This window comes from Salmo trutta, chromosome 15, assembly GCF_901001165.1.
Source record: "Salmo trutta chromosome 15, fSalTru1.1, whole genome shotgun sequence".
NCBI classification, from domain to species: domain Eukaryota; kingdom Metazoa; phylum Chordata; class Actinopteri; order Salmoniformes; family Salmonidae; genus Salmo; species Salmo trutta.
The window spans coordinates 15889038-15915827 of record NC_042971.1 but is presented as its reverse complement, the minus strand read 5'-3'; the positions used below and the strand labels follow the sequence as shown (position 1 = coordinate 15915827).

Sequence of the window (26790 nt, the reverse complement as noted above, 5' to 3'; positions counted from 1 at the left end):
GTCATGCATAAAGTAAATGTCTTAACCGACTTGCCAAATCTATAGTTTGTTAACAAGAAATTTGTGGAGTGGTTGAAAAATGAGTTTTATTGACGCCAACCTAAGTGTATGTAAACTTCCGACTTCAACTGTATACCGTAAACCTACAGTATATAGGCTATGCGAATTACATTGGATTGTAGAGTTGGGTTTAGTACATTTCAGTGGATCTCCATGGGGAATGTTTGTGTCCTGCTGATTCACATTTTCCCAAGAGGGAGATGGGTTGGATATACACTTCTCACGTGACATGACACATCACCTTGAAAACTGCTCCCTCCTAAGCAAGGGGACCGCCCATTGCTGCTTCTGCAACCATAATATTTATGTGATAATTTAAAAAGACATACAGAGATCATTTTATATTTCTTGGTTTGTCATACATATATCATATTGCACCTTAAATGTCAAGCCTACTGTAGCATATTTTATGCAACGGTTAATCTGGAGTCTAGACACATCTTGAGTAGCCCTAGCCTACATATGTCCCCATTGTATTTTTTTTTTTTACATTTGAGCAGCATAAAACACTTCCTGGAGGCAGTCTCCTGAGGTAGCCAGGGAGGGAGCCAGGGAGGGGAGGAGTGCTCCTCTGCAGGTAGGCATGAAAAATTAGGCCTAATTGTGTTATTGTGGTGTCTGCATCACGTGACTGACCTTATCAAGTGGGTCATTGTCAGGACCTCCCATCTGTCACTTCCTGTCCTGCCACCAGTCACATCTTCCTCCTCCTGCTGCAGAAAAGACAAACATGGCCACATTAAACATGTTAAACAGAGGCAGGCAGTCAGGGGCGTATTCATTACGCCGATTCTGTTGCGAAATGTTTCTTAAAGTGAAGCAAACGTAACTAAACGGGGAGGGATCTACTTGAATTTGTCTAATAAAAACTCTTGTGTTTCAACTGTTTGGCTAATGATTACACCCCAGATCACACAGGTGGATACTGTTTGCGTCCCAAATGGCACCCTATTCCCTTTATATTGCACTACTCTCCATGTGGCTGGTATACAGTAATGCACTATATAGGGAATTTGGATGCAACCACAGACTGAGGAGGGAATTCAGGGAGGTCATGCAAGAGTTGCAAGAGAAAAAACCTACTGATGAACAATAGGGATTTCATTGCGTGATTGCAATGCCCCTTGCATCGATGTTAGGGTACACAACACACACATGGAATTAAGGTATAACAGAGTGAAAGGGTTATTTCCTTCAAAGATGACATGTGTCTTGTACTACAGAGACAGCATGCCTTTTTTCCCCCCGAAGCTTGTTCTGTCCATGTTATTTCAAAGCTCCACACATAAAACATCTTCCCATACACTATTCCTCTTCCTACTCCCCTATCCTCCATGTCCATAAAGAATGTCAGGTTATCTACTGCATCTTCAAGCCTGCCTATCTCACCGCTCAATGTGTATATGGGAGGGTTGTGGCCATGGTGGAAGGGGGAGAGGTAGAGGGAGAGGGAGGAAAAGGAGGAAGTAGAGAACTGTTGCAGAGCAGCTGCTAAAGGGGGCAGGGCCGCCACCATGAAGTTTCAACAGTGGCTTTAATTTGATCCAATGTCACAGAGCTGTCAAAGCAGATTTGTATTTATTTAACCTTTATTTTATCAGGGAGTCATACTGAGACCAAGGTCTCTTTTACAGATGAGCCTTGAATTACATAAATGACAGAAAATACACACATCAAAATATAAATACAAAATGCAAGTAGAAAGAAAAACACGATCATAAAAAACACACACATTCATCAGTAAAAGGTCCTCGATCAGCCTTCTGAACTGCCCTAGAGGCATCAAAATATTACAAACTTTGTTCCACAAATAAGAAGCAAGACTTACCTTACTTCGTGGAGACCAAAAATATTTCCAGAGTTAACCATCCTTGAGACCGGGTGTGGTAACTTGTGTCTAAAGTTTAGTAGAGATGTTAGGTACAGTGGGACTTTCTGTAAAAGGACTTAATGAATGAAAACATAGCAATGTATCAACCTACGTGACATCAAAGAGGGACAACCAACTGTCTGATAGAGAATGCAGTGATGATACAAAAATTGTCTCCTGTAATAAAGCGCAGTGCGCTATGATAAACTGCATCTAACGGCTTTAATGAAGTGGCAGCTGCATTCATATCGATGATGTCGCCACAGTCTAGGACCAATAGGAACGTCAACTGAATAATCTGTCCTTAAGCTGTTCTTGTCTATTAATGTTTTGTATTATGTAATGCTTCATGTTTTGTGTGGACCCCAGGAAGAGTAGCTGCTGCTTGGGGATCCTAATAAAATACCAAAAAATACCAAATCTGCTTTCTACTATTTAACGAGAGGCAAGACTTATTTCTATAGAAGAAGCACATTTTTATCTCCCCTTTACTAACTCATCAAAATGCTTTTTAAAATAAAGCTTTTCATCAATCCAGATGCCCAGATATTTGTAAGCAGGGACATGATCAATATGGACACCAGCCAAAGTACATATGTTTAAATCATCAGTTATTTTTATGCGCTCTAGTGAACGACATATACTTAGTTGTACCTGCATTCAATAGTAATTTCAGGTCAATACAGTTTTTCTGTAATGCTATGAAGGCAGACTGTAGTTCAGATAGAGCCTGGTCAACCGGCGGGATAATTGTCATCCTTGCTCCCGCTTCCCCAATCTCGCGTTCGAGGGCGCCAGGCTGCTCATCATTACACACACCTGTCACCATCATTACGCGCATCAGCACTCATTGGACTCAGCTGGACTCCGTCACTTTGTTTGACCTTCCCCTCTATATCTGTCTGTTCCTCAGTTGGTTCGCCGTGTCAGCATTATTGTTATCATGTCGTTTTGTAACCCCAGTCCAGACGCTGTTGTTGTTTTGTGTGATGTCCGTTTTCCATTAAATGTTCACTCCCTGTACTTGCTTCTCGGCTCCAGCGTCGGTCCTTATAGAATGCTGACACCATTATTTGAAGCATCAGTGAGTTTTTGTTTTTTGTTTTTGGTGGTGACGTTGGGTCCATGTGCCGCCGCAGATGGAAGTGGCTGTGCCTCAGCTGGCTCGTTGGGCTTCCATGCCACAGCCGGCTCATCAGGCTCCCATCCCACGTCATGCCTAAGCCGGCCCCTCAGACTCCCATGCTTCAGCCGGCTCGTCAGTCTCCCACGCCTCAGCGGGATCATCAGGCTTTCATGCCTCAGCTGGATCATCAGGCTCCCATGCTTCAGCCATCTCATCAGGCTCCCACGCCTCAGCCAGCTCATCGGCTCCCACGCCTCAGCCGGCTCTTCGGGCTTCAACGCCTCAGCTAGCTAGTCCAGCGCCATGCCTCGGCCAGCCAGTCAGGCTTGCCCAGGACGGAATTGACTCGGAATTGTTTAAAAGCGGCGTGTTTATCTGCCAGAGGAATAAATATGGAGGAGAAATGTTCTAGAGCCAACTCAGGGTCAGGAATACAGAAGATAGTGGCTAAATCAGAGTAGAACAGGTCATGTAAAAACCCTTGAGGAGAAAACGTTAAAATGTATCTTCTTAATTAAACGATGATTAGTATTTAATTTTTTCATATCTCTAATACATACTATGGGACAATGATCACTGAGATCATATGCAAATACCCCACTAGACAAATATTTATATGGGTTATTAGTAAGAATTTGTCATACCCTGATCTATTTCACCTGTCTTTATGCTTGTCTTCACCCCCCTCCAGGTGTCGTCCATCTTCCCCATTATCCCCTGTGTATTTATACCTGTGTTCTCTGTTTGTCTGTTGCCAGATCGTCTTGCCTTGTCAGGTCTTACCAGCGTTCTTTCCCACCTTCCTATTTCTGTAGTTCCGTTTCCTAGTTTTCCCGGTTCTGACCACTCTGCCTGCCCTGACCCCGAGCCTGCCTGCCGTCCTGTACCTGCCTGACTCTGACCTGATCACGAACCTCTGCCTGCCCTCAACATGCCCTTTGCCTGCCAGTGTTTATAATAAATAATCGGAGAACTAAACTATCCACATCCCGTGTCTGCATCTGAGTTGTGATAGTACGAACTGGCCATGACTGACCCAGCAGCTCCGCAATGCCGTCTCCTCCCAAGGAGCCACCATTAGAAGACACAAGGAGTTACTTCAAGGTTTTATGGAAGGATTCCAGACCTTGGTGGAAAGCGAAGACCATGCCTTCAACACATTGCTGGAGCAATTCCGCTGATTTTCTGTGAGGCAGCCCACCACTACAGTAACCCCCCAGACTGTCAATTACCCCGCTCCCAGCGGCGTTTCTCCCAAATCTACCACAGCTTCCCAAAAACCCTGCTTACCTCCTACAGAGCGCTGGAGATCCCAGATCCTGCTGGGTGTTTCTCTCCCAGTGTTCTTTCATCTTTGAGCTGCAGCCCTCTTCATTTCCCTCAGATTCCTGGAGGATAAAGTACATTATAATGCTGATGTCCGGGGGGCTCATGCCTGGGCTACAACGATGTGGGAGCAACAACCCACCGTTTGCCTCAGATTGGAGGAGTTTGTGGCGGAGGTATGGAAAGTGTTCGATTCTCCATTGTCCAGACGAGGCGGCTCGTAAGCTGCTCCAACTAAGTCAGGATTCCCGTAGTGTGGCAGACTTCGCTGTGGATCTTCTCACATTGGCAGCTGAGAGTGCCTGGAACCTGGAAGCCCTGTTTGACGCTTTCCTTCAAGGTTGTCAGAGGTGATTAAAGACGAGCTCGCAGCCCGGGAGCTGCCCCTGAACCTCGACTCCCTCATATCCTTGACCATCCAGATCGATGGGTGGCTAAGGGGAACGTAGGAGGGAGAAGGAGTCTGTTCCCTGTTGCTGACACTCGTCCTCGACTTCCACCTTGCCTCCGAGGAATCTATTGACAGTGTCACCCACACCACGTGTCCCATTAACCTGAGAGTGTCGGGTAATCATGGAGGCACTGGTTAGAGGGGGCGGAACACCCATTCATAGTATGGACAGATCACCAGAACCTGGAATACCAAGCACCTCAACTCCAGACAAGCTCGACAGGCCCTGCTATTCAACCGAATGATCTTCACAATCGCCTACTACTACTTCCGGTGGACATGGTCTCCGACCGGGGTCTTCAGTTCTCATCCCAGTTCTGGAAGGCGTTCTGCACGCTCATTGGGTCGTCGGCCAGCCTGTCCTCCGGGCTCCACCCCCCAGTCTAACAGCCAGTCGGAACGAGCCAATCAGGACCTGGAAATGACTATTCACTGCCTGCTCTCCGCTAATCCCACCACCTGGAGCCAGTAGCTAGTGTTGGTAGAGTCCGCCCGCAACACCCTCCCTTGCTCAGCCACTGGTCTCTCGCCTTTTGAGTGCTCTCTGGGATATCAGCCCCAAGAGGTGAGCAAACCCTCGGCCCAGATGTTCGTCCGCCGCTGTCGTCATACCTGGAAGAGAGCCCGGTCGGCTCTTCTCAAGACCACCTCCAGGTATCGACGACAGGCGGACCGCCACCGGACCCCGGCTCCCCGTTATCGTCTGTCCACTCGGCATCTGCCCCTCCGGGTAGAGTCCCGCAAACTGTCCCCCTGTTTTATCGTCCCTTTCCTCATCTCAAAGATCCTTAGCCCTTATGCTGTTCGTCTTCTGTTGCCCCGTACCCTCCGTACACATCCCACTTTTCATGTGTCTAGGATTAAACCTATGTCTCACAGCCCTTTGTCTCCTGTTTCCTAACCCCGAGCCTGCCTGCCGTCCTGTACCTGCCTGACTCTGACCTGATCACAAACCTCTGTCTGCCCTCGACTTGCCCTTTTCCTGCCCCGTGTTTATAAAAAAAACATCTGAGAACTGTACTATCTGCCTCCCGTGTCTGCATCTGGGTCACATCCTGAGTTGTGATATAATTAAATCAATGAATGAGGAGTTACCAGGGTTTTTCACATTTAGCTATGTGGGTTTTGAGATCAGTTGAGTTAGTTTAAAATTAGTTAGTAAAAAAGTTTAAAACGATAGCCAATCCAGATTCAAATCCCCTAAAATGACCAACTCCGAGGACAAAAAAGGTGTTAAACACTTGGATATAGCACCAATAACATCCACCATGGCAGCAGGGGGTAGGTAAATCCCAGCAATACATTAATGTGTATTCTGGTTTATGGACACATCTACAACCAAGAACAAACATTTATTGGGTACTCAAAAATGTAAAGATTTGGATGCCGTCAAAAGTTTGGAAACACCTACTCATTCAAGGGATTTTCTTAATTTTTATATTTTCTTCATTGTAGAATAATAGTGAAAACATCAAAACTATGAAATAACACATAAGGAATCATGTAGTAACCAAACAAGTGTTAAAAACAAACCAAAATATATTTGAGATTCTTCAAAGTAGCCACCCTTTGGCTTGATGACAGATTTGCACAATCATGGCATTCTCTCAACCAGCTTCATGAGGTAGTCACTTCGAATGCATTTCAATTAACAGGTGTGACTTGTTAAAAGTTAATTTGTGGAATTTCTTTCCTTCTTAATGTGTTTGAACCAATCAGTTGTGTTGTGACAAGGTAGGGGTGGGAATGTATACAGAAAATAGCTCTATTTGGTAAAAGACCAGGTCCATTTTATGGCAAGAACAGCTCAAATAAGCAAAGAGAAACAACAGTCCATCATTACTTTAAGACACGAGGGTCAGTCAATTCTGAAAATTTCATGAACATTGAACGTTTCTTCAAGTGCAGTCGCAAAAACCAAAAACTATGATGAAACCTACTCTCATGAGGACCGCCACAGGAAAGGAAGACCCAGAGTTACCTCTGCTAATGAGGATAAGTCCATTAGATTTACCAGCCTCAGAAATTGAAGCCCAAATAAATGCTTCACAGAGTTCAAGTAACAGACACATCTCAACATCAACTGTTCAGAGGAGACTGCGTGAATCGGGCCTTCATGGTCGAATTTATGCAACGAAACCAGTACTAAAGGACACCAATAAGAAGAAGAGACTTGCTTGGTCAAGAAACACGAGCAATTGGCATTAGACAGGTGGAAATCTGTCCTTTGGTCTGATGAGTCCAAATTTGAGATTTTTGGTTCCAACCGCTGTGTCTTTGTGAGACGCAGAGTAGGTGAACGGATGATCTACACATGTGTGGTTCCCACTGTGAAGCATGGAGGAGGAGGTGTGATGATGTGGGGGTGCTTTGCTGGTGACACTGTCTGTGATTTATTTAGAATTCAAGGCACACACCAACATGGCTACCACAGCATTCTGCAGGGATACGCCATCCCATCTGGTTTGAGCTAAGTGGGACGATCATTTGTTTTTCAACAGGACAATGCCCCAAAAACACACCTCCAGGCTGTGTAAGGGCTATTTGACCAAGGAGAGTGATGGAGTGCTGCATCAGATGACCTGGCCTCCACAATCACCCCACTTCAACCCAATTGAGATGGTTTGGGATGCGTGGACCGCAGAGTGAAGGAAAAGCAGCCAACAAATACTCAGCATATGTGGGAGCTCCTTCAAGACTGTTGGAAAAGCATTCCAGCTGAAGCTGGTTGAGAGAATGCCAAGAGTGTGCAAAGCTGTCATCAAGGCAAAGGGTGGCTACTTTGATGAATCTCAAATAAAAAATATATTTTGATTTGTTTAACACTTTTTTGTGTTATTTCATAGTTTTCATGTCTTCACTAATATTATACAATGTAGAAAATAGTTAAAATAAACAAAACCCTTGAATGAGTCGGTGTGTCAAAACCTTTGACTGGTACTGCATACGGCCACTACACTCCCTTTCTGTAATCTGTCACATCTAAATACATTATAATAATTTACTTCAACATCTTTATCAGATACATAACTCTTTATCCATGTTTCTAAAAGAACCAGAATGTCAGGACACGAGTCCTGTACCCAAACATCAATTGTGTCCATATTGAAACAATAGTTTGCACATTTAGGTGCATTAGCCTAAGCCCCCAGCTCAGTTCCATAAGAGCTAACAGGCATAGGGTCATCTGCAGCTATTTGTTGAGTGAACTGGGACTTTGCCAAGGTCCCTGGTCAACCACATGAGAGCAGAGCAGACTGAACACTTTACAGACCTCCCTCAAGTCGTTGGATGCAGCTGCTAGAGCGGGAACTGGGAGAGCAGTGTTGGCAGATTTCAGTCCACCCTGATGAATCACCTGCCAAATGAGTGGAGCTGCTGCAGGGGATCAGAGTGGCTGCCAATGCTCCATTCTGGGTGTGCACGGGAGGCCTTGGTGTAGCTCCTGTTGCATGGTTGGGTCTGCCATAGCGGGCAGGAGTGTCCCAGGCCTGTCCTGGTGATGGGAGTAGGGAGGGTAACCAAAACTAACCAGCAACATCGTTTAAGGTGGGGACTGCCTCTTTGCACAGGTATACATTGTCGTAAAGACAGTTCAGGCTGAAGGTGGGATGGTGGGCCAGGTGTAGATTTGGCCATAGCACACAGTCTGAGACAGACTGGCATTTACACTCTGGATGGTGTCAGGGTGGAAATCTCTGGAGCAGGGTAGATATGACTTTTTTCGCACCTCGGGCTGAGGTGCGTCTCTGGAGACTCAGGGCTGAGGTGCGTCTCTGGAGACTCAGGGCTGAGGTGCGTCTCTGGAGACTCAGGGCTGAGGAGCGTCTCTGGAGACTCAGGGCTGAGGAGCGTCTCTGGAGACTCAGGGCTGAGGAATGTCTCTGGAGACTCAGGGCTGAGGAGCGTCTCTGGAGACTCAGGGCTGAGGAGCGTCTCTGGAGACTCAGGGCTGAGGAACGTCTCTGGAGACTCAGGGCTGAGGAGCGTCTCTGGAGACTCAGGGCTGAGGAACGTCTCTGGAGACTCAGGGCTGAGGAGCGTCTCTGGAGACTCAGGGCTGAGGAGCGTCTCTGGAGACTCAGGGCTGAGGAGCGTCTCAGCAGGCGCCGGACTGTGGGCCGTCTCTGCAGGCGCCGGACTGTGGGCCGTCTCTGCAGGCTCTGGACTGTGGGCCGTCTCTGCAGGCTCCGGCCTGTGGACCGTCTCTGCAGGCTTCGGACTGTGGGCCGTCTCTGCAGGCTCCGGACTGTGGGCCGTCTCTGCAGGCTTCGGACTGTGGGCCGTCTCTGCAGGCTCCGGATTGTGGCCCGTCTCTGCAGGCTCCGGACTGTGGGACGTTGCCGGAAGCACTGGACGGGGAACTGTCGCCAACTGGGCTGTGCTGAGGCATGATGGCTGCCGTGCGTAGAGCAGGCGCAGGGTAGCCTGGGCCTAGGAGACACAATGGTGGCCAGATGTACTGAGCAGGCATACTCCTTCCTGGCTGGATGCCCACTCTAGCACGGCACTTGGGGGGGGGGTTTGCTGGTATTGACCGCACCGGACTGTGCGTGCGGATGGGCGAGACCGTGCGCACTTCCGCATAGCACGGTGCTCTCCACGCCAAACGCTCCCCATAATAAGCATGGGGAGTTGGCTTAGGGCTCACCCTTGGCCCAGCCAAACTACCCGTGTGCCCCCCCAAAAATTTTTTTGGGGGCTGGCTCCTCTCCTGCAACCTCCGTTGCTCTGCCTTTGCTGCCTCCAGCTCCTCCTTCGGGCGCTGGTACTCCCCAGCCTGGCTCCATGGACCCTTACCGTCGAGGATCTCCTCCCATGTCCATGACTCCAAGTAGCTCCTCTGTTGCTCCTTCCTCCGCTGCTTGGTCTTTCTTTGGTGGGTGGTTCTGTCACATGCGTCGTTGTAGGTAGACCAAAATGCAGTGGGTATATTTATCATCTTCTTTTATTGAAGGAAAAACAAAACACTTACGCAAAACAAACAACAAAAACAGTCCCGTAAGGTGCTCAGACTAAACAGGAAACAACCACCCACAAACACAAGTGAAAACACACACAACTAAATATGGCCTCCAATCAGAGATAACAACAAACAGCTGCCTCTGATTGGAGGTCATTGACAAAACTAACATAGACATAGAAAACTAGAAAAACCCCATAGAAATAGAAAACATAGAACATAAACCAAAAACCCCGACACACACTAAACAACCACCCCCTGCCACGCCCTGACCAAACTACAATAACAAACAACCCCTTATACTGGTCAGGACGTGACACATAAAGAACAAAAAAGCTTCATAATTCATAAAGGTCATGTTAACTGACTGATGTTATTTCATAGAACAAAAAATATAAAATCTAAGCCTGTGTTAACCTTAGACCATACTTTCGGTGTTTATCACCAAACCCTATTCTTTCCCCATTCATTTCCTCCATTGGAATGGCTGAATGAACCAGAGGTGTTCATTTCCGGTTTTTAGGACTACAAGCTGGCGAGCTATATAGACATACTGGACGCTTCGCAAGGGCTTTAAATGAATCAACCCAACATTTTATTAATGCATTATATGCCCATGCCCTCAGAAGAGTTGCAATTAAATATGTGAAGAAGTTTGCTGTCTATATTTCCTGTTCAGACAGATTTGTGGTGAGTTGCAATTTGAGAAGTAGTGAAATGAAAGCACTATACAAATGCAAGGAATTTCTTACTAAGCATCCAGGTTGGGATTTAGCAAACATGTAAAACATACTGAAGTACTAGGCTACCCATTGCATGTGAGAAGCCTCCTGGATAAGATATACCAAATAGTTAATTATACACACATTGGGTTGGTGGTAAACCAAATTATTTGTATAAAGGAGAAATAATATTGACCACCATTAAAAGAGAGAGATCCTTTTTTTCTATTGGGAAAACCCTGGGTTTTTTGAACGGAGCAAAAACTCCGCAGCAGGAAAATACCCTGCTTTTCCTCATAGGACTGGGACACACCCACACACTGTAATACACAACTCCCCCGCGCGCTCCGAGCTCAAACATGACAGTCATTTTATGGAAAAGACGGGTGACTTGTTCCTGCTTGACGAAGGGTTTCCTGGCGGATTAACCTCTGCACTGTAAATCAGAACACTGTTAAATACGCGTTTCTGTATTTATGCAATATGAGACAATTGAGATTAAAGCAGATCACTCCAAGTCCTTATAATAAAGTGTATGGCAGTTGCATGCTGTTAGCATTCGAACATGGGTAATTCTTGAATAGTAATTCATAACACGATTGCTTAACTTTGTAGAAGTGGGCAATTGGTATGTATAAGTGCTTTATTTTGTAAACAAGCTCGTGTCAGCAATCTGACTGGAGTCTGTGGCACCCTGTACCAACTGAACAAGTCAACACTTCCCCTGTCGGTGCTTTTAATACCTACACCATTTCCCGGAAAAGCGCGACTTCTCAGTTCGACTGCGATTTATTTATAAGGGCTTGTCAATGCCTGGGCTATTGATGCTTTGCGGTACATCATTGCATCAATAACAGAAAATGCATAGGCCATTCACCCACTGGTTGCATTTGGCATAGTTATGCAATTTCATCATGGAATCGTATTATCTAATATTGTCTCATTATTGGGGATAATCGACTGCATTCAATGAAATTATAGAAATACGTGTGGGATGATTACTTAACTGCTAAGATAGCCTATGTTTACTATACATCATCTCTATATATTCTATAAACACAAGTTCAATTAATAAACGATCAATAGTCATGCAGAATTGTTAATTTTCACTGAAAACATTAAGACATAAAAAGCCTAGATATTGTAAATGATACTTCATGATACTGCTACGATCAACATGCATAGCTATTGTACTGGGTCTGTTCACGCCTTTTCACGACTATCACAGCTTCGCTCACAACGGCATGATTTCTCGGAAATCAGGTTGCCTGTAGTTTGAGCGCGCGGTCCTTGTTGTGACATTCCGCGCAGATGCGGACAGCTGCCAAAACCGTATGTATGCTACTAAGTGGGGAAGTCCCAGCATCTCTGTATAAAAACCATTGTTCCGCCAGCAGTGTACACACTGTCAATGAAGACCAGAGTGGATATTACAAGGAATAACAGAGGAACAACTTCTCGCTCCATCTTTACAAAAGAGAATATCTGCTTTTAGGCTACATTTCTAATCAATCGGATTAAGCGACATCATATTGCAGCTGTAAGTGATTTCCTTTTCTTATTGCATGCACTACTAGGCTACATATAAACGGTGCTCATAGTTCTCTTTGTACATATTTATAGACAATATAGTTTGTATTTATAGTCGGCCTATAGGCATTTTTTTTAAAATATTGACTCGTATTTGTTTTTACGTGTGTGCAGCAGCGTGCGTCTTGTCATCGGGCATGCTCCACATATTTTGACAAATAATATTACACTGACTCGAACGCGCCTAGAAGCAAAGGGTTGTGGCGGTACAGTCAACTTGTTGGTGAATTAACCTAGCCGAAGTAATGCAAGTAGCTAATACAACATTGCAGTAGTATATTATGGTTTTTCAAGAGTTCTAGTTAAAATATAAATATTTTCACGTTGTAGTAGGTCTAGGTGTAACACTGTTTGTAACGTATCTAGGCACTGTAATGCATTGGTTTAAATCCGTTCGCTTGTTCAGTGCATGATCAGTGTGCATGCTTGTTATTCGTTGAATATGTATATCGTGTTCTTTTTAAGCACTTCTAAAGAACCTGCTCATGCACCAGATATAACCAAACTCTTTATCTGCTTGAATAGGACAATGAAAAAGACTTTAAAGACGTTCAATGTAGTCCTATTAAATGCACATGACAGAAATACTAGTAATGCTTTCTTTCACTGATTTGGATAGTCCAGTAATTTGACAGTCGTTGGCAATGGTCATGGCTACATCACACTTCCTGGTCATGACTAGACTAGGCATCCGATAGTGGGCGCTAGAGCTGCATATCGTCTGGAATTGATGTGCATTCCCGATACTACACTCGTGCTTTTCCTGGACCGGCTCGTACTTAAAGCATCCTCCATTCAGAGTGTAAAGGCACAATTCCCCTCCTTAACTATCTTTAATGGCGAACCCCCGGAAAATATGTGTACTGTCTTAATAAAACACAATTTGCCACCACCATTTTCGTAATTTCGGGCAATTTAGGATGTTGTACACCCTTCGCTGAACGCCTTGTGCAACATCCTAAATTGTTTGAAAATACGAAATGGTAATGGGAAATTGTGTTTTATTAAGACAGTACACATATTTTCCGGCAGCTCGTCATTAATGATAGTTACGGAAAGAAACGATGCATTTGCAGCCTGACTGGAGGATGCTTTATGTATGAGCCGGTCCAAGGGGAACAGGAGTGTTTACTGGGAATGCACATTAATCTCAGACTACAGTGCAGCTGTAGTTCCCACTATCATCTGCCAAGGCTAGGTCATGAGCTTCCCCGCACTCAACATCTGTACTAACTGAGAAGGGCAGTGGGAGGTGCCTGAGTAACATGCTTGTACATCTACGTCACATGCCATGTGGCTAAAACTGAGCTAATCTATTCTCCTTGCTCTCCCAGGAACCATGCCTGTGTCTAGGATGAGAATGAGGCCTTGGTTGGAGGAAAAGATTGAGTCCAACTCCATCAGTGGATTGGTGTGGGTGGACAAGGTAAGACTAATCAGACTCATCTAATGCATTTTTATGTACAAAGGAAATAAATACTCCCTGAAACATTGCAGTGGCGGACACTCATTGTAAGAAGAGACCTTAGTCCAGACATTGACAGCTCAAAGCATATTAAGCACTATTACCCATGAGAAGGACTACTCAAAACTAGGCATGTAGAGGAGAAGCTGGGGTGAGAGATAGGAGGCGCTCATTTGAAACCCATTGCTTTGTGGTTTTTGTCCAGGACAATAAGATTTTCTCCGTCCCTTGGAAGCATGCTGCACGTCATGGATGGGACTTGAACAAGGACGCATGTCTGTTCAAGCAATGGGCTATGCACACAGGTGAGCAAATAACACATACCTAGACTACCTACTATAGCCCCTCTCATAATACAATTTTATTTCACCTAGATGCATCATATGCTCTGCGCAATATGCACTTCAGCACCTTAAGGTTTTTCAATAGACTTACTGCATCATAATAACACTGGTGTTACTTGTCTGTGGATGCAGGGAAATTCATACAAGGCGAGACTAAAACAGACCCTAAGACATGGAAGGCAAATTTCCGCTGTGCAATGAACTCCCTTCCTGACATAGAGGAAGTGAAAGACAAAAGCATCAACAGAGGGAGTGGAGCAGTGCGCGTCTACAAAATGAAGAACATCTACTCTAAACCAAATAACAAGAGGTCAAAAGCAAACAATGTAAAGAAAAATAAGAAGGTAAGGTTATATTCCTTTTTAACTGCAACCCGCTTTAGAATCCCTTCAACCCACTTTAGAATCCCTTCAACCCGCTTTAGAATCCCTTCAACCCACTTTAGAATCCCTTCAACCCGCTTTAGAATCCCTTCAACCCGCTTTAGAATCCCTTCAACCCGCTTTAGAATCCCTTCAACCTGCGTTAGAATCCCTTCAACCCGCTTTAGAATCCCTTCAACCCACTTTAGAATCCCTTCAACCCGCTTTAGAATCCCTTCAACCCGCTTTAGAATCCCTTCAACCCACTTTAGAATCCCTTCAACCCGCGTTAGAATCCCTTCAACCCGCTTTAGAATCCCTTCAACCCACTTTAGAATCCCTTCAACCTGCTTTAGAATCCCTATCATCGTAGTAATCCCTATCATTGTAGTAATGTATTCCCTCTGCTATATAAAGACCTGTGCATGTCATTTTAGCTGGCTGTATCCAAGTCAGTGTCAACAGAGATTAACATTATAATCTTACTTCATGCTTTGCTATTGTCTCTTCTTGGGGTCACAGATCAAGACAGGGGGAATGGCGTACAGCGAAACCAATTGCCCCGAGAACCTCAATACCAACACACACCTGCAGGAGGACAGTATGACACAGGAAAGCATAGTAGACAGCACAGGCAACCTAGGTGATTTTACATTTGCTCCAGAGTGTTCCACCAATGTGGAAATAGGCCCAGACAGCACCAACAACTTCTACGCATCTTTCCAAGTGTCACCAGACCACTCCACAGGTAAGATTAACCTTTCTTGATGCTTGGGTTTGACTAAACTCTTTGTGTTTGAGTGTGGGCTGCAAATGTAATTGAGGTTTGCACAATGCTCATGTCAATTGTCCTTCTTCAACTTTACAGACTATGAAGACGGTCACCAAGAAACCCTTATTGGGGTAAGTTTGTCTCAACTCTACAAGTTCAGTGTGCTTTTTTCATTATCAGGAATAACCATGTTTGCCAGATATTCTGTATTGAATACTAAAAATTCGAACACAGTTAAACCTAACAAAAATTAAACCAGGCTCATCACCTGTGTTTTGCTCATTTAGATGACACAGCATTGGGAGCAAAGCAGTGTAAACGACAAGGGGTTCCTGAGCAATGAAGTAGGCACAGCAGAGTCCTTCGACACTGCAGAGTCTTACCACAGTCCAGAGAGCCAATGGAGTGATAACTCAGGTAAATGATGCTAGATGGAATCAGGCTGTTCGTTATACTGTAGCATTCAACGGCAGGATTTCGTCCTGTCTGCATGCATTGTCTTTGTAAAACATTTGTTAGTCAAAATGAAGGACTACAACAGGAAAAGGAATAGGAAAACTCTGGATCCCGTAGGCCATTGGAAACATGTTTGTTAAACCAAACTGTCATATGTAAAACACTGAGACGATTGAGGACAGTGTTTCAATCAATAATATTTCCTTGTCATATGCATAAGGTGTGAAACACGATAATGCATATATGGTAAATAGATGGAAGACATAGAAGTGAATGATTACACCAGAGCCTAAGCTTCAGTTTTTGTCATTTCACCAAAAATCATCTAACAAGGCTGTTGTCAATACTGCAAAACATAAGAAGTCTGTACCATCTTTCAGCTGTGTTTCTCTTGCATCCCTGACCTCCTTTGTTTTGTTTGTCTGACAGAAACGGAAATAGAGCTGCGGCTGTACACAGAACTCAGCTCAGGACTACCGATCATTGACGACATCCTCTCTTACACCGACTACTGGTCACTGAACAACAACACATCCAGTTATCCCCAACAGATCACATGCCCACTCTGAGCCCCGCTCTCTCAGACCCTGAACAGAACCAAAAGACTTCACTCCCAACTTTTTCTTTATCTCATGACCTCACGCTACACTATCTTTGCCATTTGACGAATGCTGCTCTGTGACAGTTGGAGGATCTCTAAAACCTTAGGTAGCATTTTTGGAAGGAAGTAAGTCTCGTACTCTCTACTGTGTTTCCACTCTTTGTTAAATCGTGCTCATAGCTGTATTGTACTCAGTATGAATAGCTCATTTACAAGATCCATAGTTGATATGAGGGAACCTAGCCCGTAGCCAGAACATCACATCAACTCTCCACTTGGATGAGCAACATCAGGTTTTTCTGTTTTACTGTGACAAAATGTTTCGTTATTTACACTATGATATAGAGCAGTATATTCCCGGACGATAATCATTCATAACGAACTATTATGAGAACTTGTCTGTTCATTTGGTGAAAGGTGTTAAAGATCTCATTTTGTGTATATTTGTATATATATTTTTAAGTCAATGTTCTTTTTTGTACAAAATAAATTAAATTAAATGCCAACCTATTGTGAGTTGTGTGTATCCTGTATAGTTCATATATTGTATACTATACTTAATATCTAAAAATATTTATATCTGACATGACACTTTTAGAGAGGTTTTGAAAAGGGGAGAACAGCCTGTATAACCTGATGAGTATATCTAAGACATGGGGAGTGTCCAATGCATCACTGTGCAACAGGCAATAGCCTGATACAAGGTTATAGTAACATTGTAAATTACAATGTAATAATTGTAAAATAACAATTTATTGGAAACAGATTAGTTTTGAAGGGAGTCTTATTGCCATTCTTCAAAGTGGCAGGGCTTTTAACAGAGCATAAAATGTTTTTTTTTTTAATGGTGAAGGGGATTTAACACAGCATTGTGTGTAAATCACATGATTATTCCCAGCTGTTGTAAACTACACTACTATATAAATTAGAGAGGAATTACTTTCTCAGACTCAAGCATATAAAACACTGTTGAATACCGATGCACATTTTTTCATGTCAGGTTTGTAACGTTTCTCGGAAACGGGTCAAACTACTTTTGTAACTGCTTTCCACAGAAGCTATAAGGGCACAGGGCGAGACCCAAATGCAGACACGGGAGGCAAATTGTTAGAGTCTCTGATATTTATTATAATCCAAGGGCCAGCAAGAGAACGGTCGTGGACAGGCAAAAGGTCAGAGTCCAGGAGGTACAGAGTGGCAGGCAGGTTCGAGGTCAGGGCAGGCAGTATGGTCAGGTTGGTGGGTTCAGAGTCAAGGCAGGCAAGCAGACAAACAGGTGGGTGGAGACAATCACAAAGACAGGTGAAACAGATCAGGGCATGGCAGAGGCTTCATTTTGGTATTTTGCTGAGTCTTATTTATCCATTCCGATACAATCTTGTCACTAACGCTATCTTCAAACTCCCGATCATAAATAAACCCAGGCGCAGCGTGCATGGAATTCCACATCTTTTTAATGAAAATGAAACTTACCAAAACAACAAACAGGAGAAAAACGAAAATGTGACATTCTAGGGCTGCTCAAAAGCAGCTACACAAAAACAAGATCCCACAACTAAAGGTGGAAAAAAGGGCTGCCTAAGTATGATTCCTAATCAGAGACAACGATAGACAGCTGCCTCTGATTAGGAACCATACTCGGCTCAACACAAAGAAATAGAAAACTAGATTGCCCACCCCACATCACACCCTGACCTAACCAAAGTAGAGAAAATAAACATCTCTCTAAGGTCAGGGCGTGACAGTACCCCCCCCCCCCCCACAAAGGTGCGGACTCCCAACCGCATACCTGAACCTATAGGGGAGGGTCCGGGTGGGCATCTATTCTTGGCGGCGGCTCTGGTTCGGGGCGTTGGCCCCCCTCCACCCGCTGATCCCCCCGCTTCTGTGTTGCCGGAGGAACCAGACCATGGATCAATGCCGGAGGCTCTGAACTGCTGGCTGCCGCTGATGATTCTGGACTGCAGGCCGCCGCTGAAGACTCCGGACTGCAGGCCGCCGCTGAAGACTCCGGACTGCAGGCCGTAGCTGGAGGCTCCGGACTGCAGGCCGTCTCCGGAGGCTCCGGACTGCAGGACGTCTCCAGAGGCTCCGGACTGCAGGCCGTCTCAGGAGGTTCCGGACAGGTCACCGTCGCTGCAGGCTCCGTGCCATGGATCATCACTACAGGCTCCACGCCATGGATTATTACTGGAGGCTTCGCGCCATGGATCATCCCTACAGGCTCCGGGCCATGGATCATCCCTACAGGCTTCTTGCCATGGATTATCACTTGAGGCTCCGGGCCATGGATTATCACTGGAGGCTTCGTGCCATGGATCATCACTGGAGGCTTCGTGCCATGGATCATCACTGGAGGCTTCGTACCATGGATTATCACTGGAGGCTTCTTATGTGGAGCCGGAACAGGTCTCACCGGGCTGGGGAGACGAACTAGAGACTGGGTGCGCAGAGCAGGCACGGGGTATACTGGGCCGTGGAGGCGCACTGGAGGTCTGGAGCTTAGGGCTGGCACAACCCGTCCTGGCTGTACGCTTACTTTAGCCCGGCAAGTGCGGGGCGCGGGCACAGGACGAACTGGGCTGTGCAGGCGCACTGGCCTCACAGTGCGTAGAACTGGCGCAGGATATACTGGGCCGGGGAGGCGCGCTGGAGGTCTGGAGCTTAGGGCTGGCACAACCCGTCCTGGCTGGATGCTTACTTTAGCCCGGGAAGTGCGAGGCGCGGGCACAGGATGAACTGGGCTGTGCAGGCGCACTGACAACACCGTGCGAATCATCGCATAACACGGTGCCTGACCAGTCCTACTTTCCCCACGGTAAGCACGGGGAGTTGGCTCAGGTCTGAACCCTGACTTAGCCAATCTCCCCGTGTGCCCCCCCAAATTATTTTTTGGGGCTGCCCCTCGGGCTTCCTTCGTTGCCATGCCTCCCGATCTCGTCGCTGTTCCTTCCTCGCTGCTTCCACCTGTTCCCATGGGAGGCGATCCCTTCCGGCCTGGATCTCCTCCCACATCCAGGATCCTTTGCCATCCAGGATGTCCTCCCATGTCAACCTCGTCTTCCCCGTAGGCGCACGCTGCTTGGTCTTCTTGTGGTGGGATCTTCTGGCACGATCGCTATCTTCGAACTCCCGATCATAAATAAACCAAGGCGCAGCGTGCATGGAATTCCGCATCTTTTTAATGAAAATGAAACTCACCAAAACAACAAGCAGGAGAAAAACAAAAACGTGACGTTCTGGGGCTGCTCAAAGGCAGCTACACAAAAACAAGATCCCACAACTAAAGGTGGAAAAAAGGGCTGCCTAAGTATGATTCCTAATCAGAGACAACGATAGACAGCTGCCTCTGCTGGAACCATACTCGGCTCAACACAAAGAAATAGACAAACTAGATTGCCCACCCCACATCACACCCTGACCTAACCAAACTAGAGGAAAATAAACGTCTCTCTAAGGTCAGGGCGTGACAAATCTATTCTTCCTCATGTGAGTTTCAGCCAAAGATAAAAGTTACAATTCATCTTAGTATGATGAATATACCCAAACCTGCCTTGCTCAAAATGTTTTGTGTTCGTCCATGTTTTATAATTGTTCTCATTTCCTATTTAGGTAGTTTGTCAAATCATCGCAGTGTACTTAATACAAGGTATACATTTTATTGTCCATTGTATTATACAGTCGTGGCCAAAAGTTTTGAGAATGACACAAATATTAATTTTCACAAAGTCTGCTGCCTCAGTTTGTATGATGGCAATTTGCATATACTCCAGAATACTATGAAGAGTGATCAGATGAATTGCAATTAATTGCAAAGTCCCTCTTTGCCATGCAAATGAACTGAATCCCCAAAAAACATTTCCACTGCATTTCAGCCCTGCCACAAAAGGACCCGCTGACATCATGTCAGTGATTCTCTTGTTAACACAGGTGTGAGTGTTGACGAGGACAAGGCTGGAGATCACTCTGTCATGCTGATTGAGTTCGAATAACAGACTGGAAGCTTCAAAAGGAGGGTGGTGCTTGGAATCATTGCTCTTCCTCTGTCAAACATGGTTACCTGCAAGGAAACACTTGCCGTCATCATTGCTTTGCACAAAAAGGGCTTCACAGGCAAGGATATTGCTGCCAGTAAGATTTCACCTAAATCAACCATTTATCGGATCATCAAGAACTTCAAGGAGAGCGGTTCAATTGTTGTGAAGAAGGCTTCAGGGCGCCAAAGAAAGTCCAGCAAGCGCCAGGGCCATCTCCTAAAGTTGATTCAGCTGCGGGATCGGGGCACCACCAGTACAGAGCTTGCTCAGGAATGGCAACAGGCAGGTGTGAGTGCATCTGCACGCACAGTGAGGCGAAGACTTTTGGTGTCAAGAAGGGCAGCAAAGAAGCCACTTCTCTCCAGGAAAAACATCAGGGACAGACTGATATTCTGCAAAAGGTACAGGGATTGGACTGCTGAGGACTGGGGTAAAGTAATTTTCTCTGATGAATCCCCTTTCCGATTGAATAGGGGCATCCGGAAAAAAGCTTGTCAAGAGACGACAAGGTGAGTGCTACCATCAGCCCTGTGTCATGCCAACAGTAAAGCATCCTGAGACCATTCATGTGTGGGGTTGCTTCTCAGCCAAGGGAGTGGGATCACTCACAATTTTGCCTAAGAACACAGCCATGAATAAAGAATGGTACCAACACATCCTACTTCTCCCAACCATCCAGGAACAGTTTGGTGACGAACAATGCCTTTTCCAGCATGATGGAGCACCTTGCCATAAGGCAAAAGTGATAACTAAGTGGCTTGGGGTATAAAAAAAATAAAAATGTAAATATCACATTTACATAAGTATTCAGATCCTTTACTCAGTACTTTGTTGAAGCATCTTTGGCAGCGTTTACAGCCTCGAGTCTTCTTGGGTATGAGGCTACAAGCTTGGCACACCTGTATTTGGGGAGTTTCTCCCATTCTTCTCTGCATGTTACGCCCTGACCATAGAGAGCCCTTGTTTCTCTATGGTGTAGTAGGTCAGGGCGTGACTAGGGGGTAGTCTAGTTTATATTTCTATGTTGTGTTCTAGTTTACATTTTCTATGTTGGTGTTTTGTATGATTCCCAATTAGAGGCAGCTGGTAATCGTTGTCTCTAATTGGGGATCATATTTAAGTAGCTATTTTTCCCACCTGTGTTTGCGGGATATTATTTTGTGCATGTGCACCACGTAGTCACGTTTCGTTGTTCGTTTATTGTTTTGTTGAAGTTTCACTTGATAATAAAGATGTGGAACTCTACGTAGGCTGCGCCTTAGTCCAGTTCTTACGACAACCGTGACACTGCAGATCCTCTCAAGCTCTGTCAGGTTGGATTAGAACCGTCGCCGCAGATCTATCTTCAAGTCTCTCTAGAGATGTTCGATCGGGTTCAATTCCGGGCATCTGGCTGGGCCACAAGGATATTCAGAGACTTTTCCCGAAGCCACTCCTGCATTGTCTTGGCTGTGTACTTAGGGTCGTTGTCCTGTTGGAAGGTGAACCTTCACCTCAGTCTGACGTCCTGATCGCTCTGGAGCAGATTTTCATTAAGGGTATCTCTGTGCTTTGCTCCGTTCATCTTTGCCTCAACCCTGACTAGTCTCCCAGTCAATGCTGCTGAAAAACATCCCAAAAGCATGGTGCCAGGTTTCCTCCAGACATGACGCTTGGCATTCATGCCAAAGAGTTCAATCTTGGTTTCATTAGACCAGAGAATCTTGTTTTCTCACAGGCTGTCATCTGTCTTTTACTGAGGAGTGGCTTCAGTCTGGCCACTCTACCATAAAGGCCTGATTGGTGGAGTGCTGCAGAGATGGTTGTCCTTCTGGAAGGTTCTCCCATCTCCACAGAGGAATTCTGGAGCTTTGTCATAGTGACCATTGGGTTCTTGGTTACATCCCTGACCAATGCCCTTCTCCCCCGATTGCTCAGTTTGGCCAGGTGGCCAGCTCTAGGAAGAGTCTTGGTGGTTCCAAACTTAAGAAATTTAAGAATGATGAAGGCAACTGTGTTCATGGGGACCTTCAAGGCTGCAGAAATGTTTTGGTACCCTTCCCCAGATCTGTGCCTTGACACCATCCTGTCGCAGAGCTCTATGGACAAATTCTTCTACCTCATGGCTTTGTTTTTGCTCTGACATGCACTGTCAACTGTGGGACCTTATATAGACAGGTGTGTGCCTTTCCAAATAATACCCAACCAATACCAACCAATTGAATTTACCACAGTTGGAGTCCAATCAAGTTCTAGAAACATCAATGGATGGATGATCAATGGAAACAGGATGCACCTGAGCTAAATTTCAAGTCTCAAAGCAAAGGGGATTTCTAAAAACCTGTTTTCACTTTGTCATTATGGGGTATTGTGTGTACAATAATGAGGAACGTTTTTAATTGAATCCATTTTAAAATAAGGCTGTAACATAACAAAATGTGGAAAAAGTCAAGGGATCTGAATACTTTCTGAATGCACTGTATGTTAAAGCAGCTTTACATAGACAGGATCACAGTATTGTTTTCAATAATTAAATTAGCATTATCAAAATTGGTTTCTCCATTGAATCCTATGGGGAAATATTGCTATCAAATTCAATGCATTTTTGTTAAAACGGCTGTCCGTACATGCAGTGGAGTTGGTGTTAGAGGTATCAAAACGATACTTTTACCGTTTTTTTCACAGTGCATTGTCCAGACGGTTTTCCTTCACAACGTCATAACGACTTATACTTATTAATGGGGGTTTTTCCTGGTCATTTGAGTTTATTATATGGCTTCAAGCTCCATGCATGTTCAGCTGCTTCTCAATAAGTTGGGTCTAGTTTCTAAATGTTCATGTGGCTTAGCTGATTCATGTCAGAAACATTCTCCCTAACTTGTCATTTTCTCCCATACTGTACTCTGGGGTGGCAGGTAGCCTAGTGGTTAGAGCATTGGCCTAGTAACTGAAAGGTTGCAAAATTGAATCCCCGAGCTGACAAGGTAAAAATCGGTTGTTCTGTCCCTGAACAAGGCAGATAACCCACTGTTCATAGGCCGTGATTGAAAATAAGAATGTATTCTTAACTGACTTGCCTAGTTAAATAATGGTAAGATAAACAAAAAAGGGGGAGGAACCGTTTAAGTCCCGTATCACTCAGCTCCCTGCCTAGCAATGAAGATGCAATGTTTAGTGATAAGAAGGAGACTCCATCCAAAGTGGGGTATGTATACTACCACAGGTGAAACCATGTCTTTCTTTGATGCAGCTGTATTGACCCTCTGGGAAGAATAAACTTGGTTTAAGCTTTCATAGAGTCCGTTGAGTTTGTACGCTGAAAATGAGAACTTAACAATATGCTCCAAACACCGGCTTCTATGGCCTTATCACTTAATTATCATCTTTTTACATAACCTTTACACAGCTTCATTTTTTATTTCAAGCAATTTTTATTACAATAGACTTAATCCATGATCCATCCTGCCTATGCTAAGAGCTAGTAAGTTCTGTCCCAGTAGCTCATATGTAACCACAAACACACAAAGAGAGGGAGGGAGGAAAGGAGGGAGTGTACCAAAATCAAGTGACAGATGAAAAACAGAGGTGCTTTCCAATCTACACACACTGTAGTGTACATATAATGTCTAACTGATACATAGGCTGTCCCATAAGAACAGAATTTCCATTACAAAAAAGAACCATCTAACCTATGTGACTGTATTTCTCATTGACCAAAGGGGCTATTCTTCATATCTATAATGGGATCACTTTACTGTTACCATTAAGATGCTATCCAGCAAACTGGTGCTGGTAGTCGGTTTCACCTACAGTATCAGGTACAGATAAACAGTATCTTAGTTGACAATTACAGTACCCTACCTGAAGACGTATTGTCAGGAATAAAAGTATGCACCTTCATATTTTGTTCAAGATATACACTTTAAAGTGCTGATTTATTGCTTCTGAACAAGCAGAAGTTTAACATGAGTTGTTTTGACGGTTGTGAAATGAGACCAGCAACACAACCTCACCACAGCACTGCAGCATGGGTAACTTCCCTTATCACGTGGAGAGAAAAGTCTGTTTGGTATTTCCCAAATTTTCAGCCCTAATGACCCAGCATGGCTGTACATACTGACTCTCCACCAAGGGAGAGTTTATGCTGCAACTCTGGTCTTCTGCAAACATTACCCAGAGAGAATATAAATGATCTATGACTGTAAGAGCATAATGTGTTGACGTAAATGTTTTAGTAGGTCTAGTACTGTATATTGACTCGTACTGTCATATATCAAGCTCACAAAGCATGTGACAGAAAGGATGCGAGCCTAAATATTAACCACCCATGCCACTCATTAACAAACAAAACATATAGTCCTTATTGGGGGGTCAAGGATATCAGGGTGAAGACTCTCAATGACACAGGTAAAACAAACATAGCGAGCGACAGAAAAGGTTAGAAGTGTGTTCGTGTCTGTGTACGTGTGTATGTGCAGGTTCTGAATTGAATTAGCAAATATCTAATCTCAGAACAGGAACGAAACTGAGGGTGAGGTTGTTATTTCAACAATATCAACAATGGGAATTTGAATTGTATTTCAAAGTGATGAATTGTCATTGTTCTCTCTCAATCAAAGCCAAGGGTTACCAAGGAAACAATAACTCAGATGTTTGATGATAATCAGATGATACATTTTTCTTCTCCCCTGGGAAAAGAGTGAGGAGGAGGAAGGGGGACTTGGCAATGTCCATTGCCTTTCATTTAAATTAAGTCCCTTTTACTGGAAAGCCAGACGCGAAAAACACACATTGGCTTTATCACCTGTCTTTGCACCAGATAGTGTGAAAAAGCCAACAGGATTGATAATAACCACAGGCTTTTCTGAATGACAGGATGTCAATAGGCAGAGATAAAGTAAAGTAGAGAGCATTAGGACGATTTAGGGCAGTGATTCTGAATACCAATGCTCAGCAATGGAATGCATTTATGAGTCATAGTCAACACTCAGCTGATATGCATGCCTTTTGAACACATGTAAATGTCTTCCTATTAAACTCAGTTCTGTCTATGCAAACTCTGCTATTATAGATGAATCATTACACTGTGGCCTGTAATCAAATTGGATGGACATGTAGCAACGGAAGTGCCATAATCATTGTGGTATGGTGGTGATATTACTGTTGGTGAGATGTTGCATGACCTTGTTGAACATAACACCATCACCACCACTTTAAACCCCTCTGTTTAAATCCCTTCCTTTACCACTAAATCCCTCCTCAAACTCACCTGCTCAAACGAATAATCAAACTAATAATATTTGATGCGTCAAGGCAAAATGATTGAAATGAATGCAAGGAATCACAACAAAGGCCAAACAAAACAACATAGTAGAGCCCGGCTGGGGTAGGTTGATTTTCAGGTTTAGTTTCTGTGTTTACTGTGTCTTTAGACTTGACCTTAATGCTTTTGTTTTGCTTCTCTGGAAACACTTCTGCGGGGCAGGCACACACACCTACCCACTGGCAGCTGCTCCTCCCAATGATGACTCAGGGTACTAATGCACTACAGTACAACACAACATTACTACAATACCACAATACACCCACGACACAGAAGTATGAATACTAACTAACAGAATGATCTGATGTGCTCTGATGTGGCACGGTCGTATGTGCGTCCCAACTGGCACCCTATTTAGTGCACTACTTTTGACCAGGGCCCTATGGCTGAGAGCAGGCTGAGAAGGAGGAAGAGATCCCTGAGTGACTCAGGCTCTAAGCCTCCCTATGTCTGTCTGCTGATTTACTAGAAAGACCAGAGCTTCTCTGAAACACACAGAGACCAGGAATGCCTGGCATGACACCTACCATGTAGTGGAAGGGTGTGGGTTGATAAAAAAAAAAACAACAACAGATAAATCAAGGTACATTGCATCTGTTGGAATATTGTTATTTAGCTAGATAGCTCATGGTTAGCTATACTACACTACACTAAATGGCCAAAAGGGGACACCCCTTCAAATTTGTGGATTCGGCTATATCAGCCGTTGCTGACAGGTGTATAAAATCGAGCACATAGTCATGCAATCTCCATAGACAAACATTGGCGGTAGAATGGCCTGTACTGAGGAGCTCAGTGACTTTCAACGTGGCACCGTCATAGGATGCCACCTTTCCAAGAAGTCAGTTTGTCAAATTTCTGCCCTGCTAGAGCTGCCCCGGTGAACTTAAGTGCTGTTATTGTGATGTGGAAACGTCTAGGAGAAACAACGGCTCTGGCGCAAAATGGTAGGCCACACAAGCTCACAGAATGGGACCGCAGAGTGCTGAAGCGCCTGTCCTCGGTTGCAACACTCACTACCAAGTTCCAAACTGCCTCTGGAAGCAACATTAGCACAATAACTGTTTGTCGGGAGCTTCATGAAATTAGTTTCCGTGGCCGAGCAGCCGCACACAAGCCTAAGATCAACATGCGCAATGCCAAGCTTCGGCTTGTGTTGTATAAGGTTCGCCGCCATTGGTCTCCTGAGCAATGGAAACGCTTTCTCTGGAGTGATGAATCACGCTTCACCATTTGGCAGTCCCGATGGACAAATCTGGTTTTGGTGGATGCCAGGAGAACGCTACCTGCCCGAATGCATAGTGCCAACTGTAATGTTTGGTGGAGGAGGAATAATGGTCTGG

The 26790-nt window shown here is 44.8% G+C and overlaps 2 protein-coding genes across 3 annotated transcripts in view; one reads left to right on the top strand and one right to left on the bottom strand.

Annotated features, from left to right (window-relative positions):
• The window catches only part of LOC115148550 (long-chain-fatty-acid--CoA ligase 6), a 77957-nt gene that overhangs the window by 46385 nt on the left and 4782 nt on the right, over positions 1-26790 (bottom strand). Inside the window, exons 1-2 of one of the 2 annotated variants that reach the window (XM_029690525.1) lie at positions 1889-1907; positions 697-773 (exon numbers count right to left, since the gene is read on the bottom strand). The gene's annotated coding sequence lies outside the window, so the exon portion shown is untranslated. Of the gene's footprint in view, positions 1-696; positions 774-1888; positions 1908-26790 lie in introns of those variants that run through there. The other variant, XM_029690524.1, reaches the window with a different exon arrangement.
• LOC115148551 (interferon regulatory factor 1b) lies at positions 11905-16614 on the top strand. The gene is made up of 8 exons (XM_029690528.1): positions 11905-12058; positions 13443-13534; positions 13779-13878; positions 14050-14261; positions 14802-15027; positions 15148-15182; positions 15339-15468; positions 15937-16614. The coding sequence occupies exons 2-8, from the start codon at positions 13448-13450 to the stop codon at positions 16074-16076; spliced, it is 930 nt and encodes a 309-aa protein (XP_029546388.1). The 5' UTR covers positions 11905-12058; positions 13443-13447; the 3' UTR covers positions 16077-16614.

What these genes read in the sequence shown, in the direction of transcription:
- LOC115148551 (XM_029690528.1), top strand. Translation starts at nt 13,448, where the DNA reads ATGCCTGTGTCTAGGATGAGAATGAGGCCTTGGTTGGAGGAAAAGATT. An exon ending in GTCACCAGACCACTCCACAG is followed by an intron (nt 15,028 to 15,147) that starts GTAAGATTAACC and finishes TCAACTTTACAG; the next exon opens with ACTATGAAGACGGTCACCAA. An exon ending in ACCAAGAAACCCTTATTGGG is followed by an intron (nt 15,183 to 15,338) that starts GTAAGTTTGTCT and finishes TTGCTCATTTAG; the next exon opens with ATGACACAGCATTGGGAGCA.